General features: G+C 42.7%; 1 protein-coding gene across 1 annotated transcript; it reads right to left on the bottom strand.

Annotated features, from left to right (window-relative positions):
• Positions 1 to 304: 304 nt before the first annotated feature.
• On the bottom strand, positions 305 to 1,147 carry LOC145958765 (uncharacterized). The gene has a single exon (XM_083076301.1). The coding sequence runs from the start codon at positions 1,145 to 1,147 to the stop codon at positions 305 to 307; it is 843 nt and encodes a 280-aa protein (XP_082932427.1).
• Between the last annotated feature and the right edge of the window lie 369 nt (positions 1,148 to 1,516).

Genomic DNA, 1,516 nt, shown 5'->3' with positions numbered 1-1,516 from the left:
TAGGATTGTCCTCTTTAAAGTTTAACCACCCAGCCTTAGTCAAACTTTGTACCTTGGTTTTTAGTGCCCTGCAATTTTCAATGGAGTGACCAATAGCTCCCGTATGATAATCACATTTGGCATTAACGTCGTATCCCCTAGGATATGGTGGTTCTATGGGCTTCATCGGGCAACGTACTACTAGTGAATTTTGTAGTAGGAGAGGGAACAAGTCAGTATAGGAGATAGGGATAGGGTCAAACTCAATTGGTTTCCGATCTTGGGTATTTTGTGACCTCACATGGTTAGAATTTTGGTTCCATGGCTAGGTAGATTGAGGTGGTCGTGCGGTAGGTATTGTGGGTGAAGCTTGCAGAGCTTGATGGATACGTTGTTGAGGATGTGGTGAGACAGTAGTGATATTTGGGTAGACCATGTGAGGGGTATAGAAATAAGGAGGTTGGTTGTTAGGTGACCTAGGGGAGTTGAATGTCACTGCATTTGTATCTCCTTCTTTTTTCTTTCCTGCACCATTTGAAAATTTTCTTGAACCAGCTATTTCAATAGAGTTTACCGCAATCTTCTCACTCCTCATGCCATTCTCAATCCTTTCCCCGATGATGACTATATCAGAGAAATTTGATAAAATATTCCCAATCATTTTATCATAGAACGGTGCTTGTAAAGTATCAATGAACAGGGCTACTGCTTCTCTATCAGACAAAGGAGGTTCCACTTGTGCTGCCACTTCTCTCCATCTCTGAGCATATTCCTTAAACGTTTCACCATCTTTTTTAGACATGTTACGTAGTTCAAACCTATCTGGGACCATGTCAAGATTATACTTATATTGTTTAAGGAAAGCATCAGCTAAATCCTTCCAGGAGCGGATATAGGCCCGTTCAAGATGCATACACCAATTTAAAGCTGCCCCAGTTAAAGAATCCTGAAAACAATGAATAAGCAACTTATCATTGCGAGCATACGCTGCCATCTTTCTGCAGTACATGGTCATATGATTCTTTGGACAACTTGTTCCTTTATATTTATCAAATTCAGGAACTTTGAACTTTGGGGGGAACTCTATGTCTGGAACCAAACAAAGATCGACAGTTTCACCGATATCATAGCTACCTCCTTCTACAACTTTTAGTCTCTCTTCTAGCATTTGTAACTTTTCGCTAGACTGAACATGCTCAATTCCTGAGGTTGGTTGATATCCCCCAGAAGTTTGGTGAGGATTCCCTTAGTCGGTGAAATTAGAATTTTGGGCTTGGTAGGGAACTTGATGTTTGTAAGAGGTGGCATTCATGGGTGGAACCTCATGTTGGGTTGGTGGCATTTGTTTAGGCGGCTGGTTCACCAAGGTTGGTGCTTATCCGGAGGATCCATGATTGTTGGAGGTGTGTAGTTGGGCGGAAGGCCATATTGTGGCCATTGGACCTCTGGAGGGTCAACATGTTGGTCGGGATTGTTAAGATGTAGAGTTAATGGTTGTGCTGGGGCTGGGGTAAAGCCAGGTGGATACGCAGGAGAG

This window comes from Cajanus cajan, chromosome 6 (assembly GCF_000230855.2).
Source record: "Cajanus cajan strain Asha chromosome 6, NIPB_CcT2T_4, whole genome shotgun sequence".
Taxonomy (NCBI): Eukaryota; Viridiplantae; Streptophyta; class Magnoliopsida; order Fabales; family Fabaceae; genus Cajanus; species Cajanus cajan.
The sequence above is the reverse complement of the archived record's forward strand: the minus strand, read 5'-3'. Positions and strand labels throughout refer to the sequence as shown.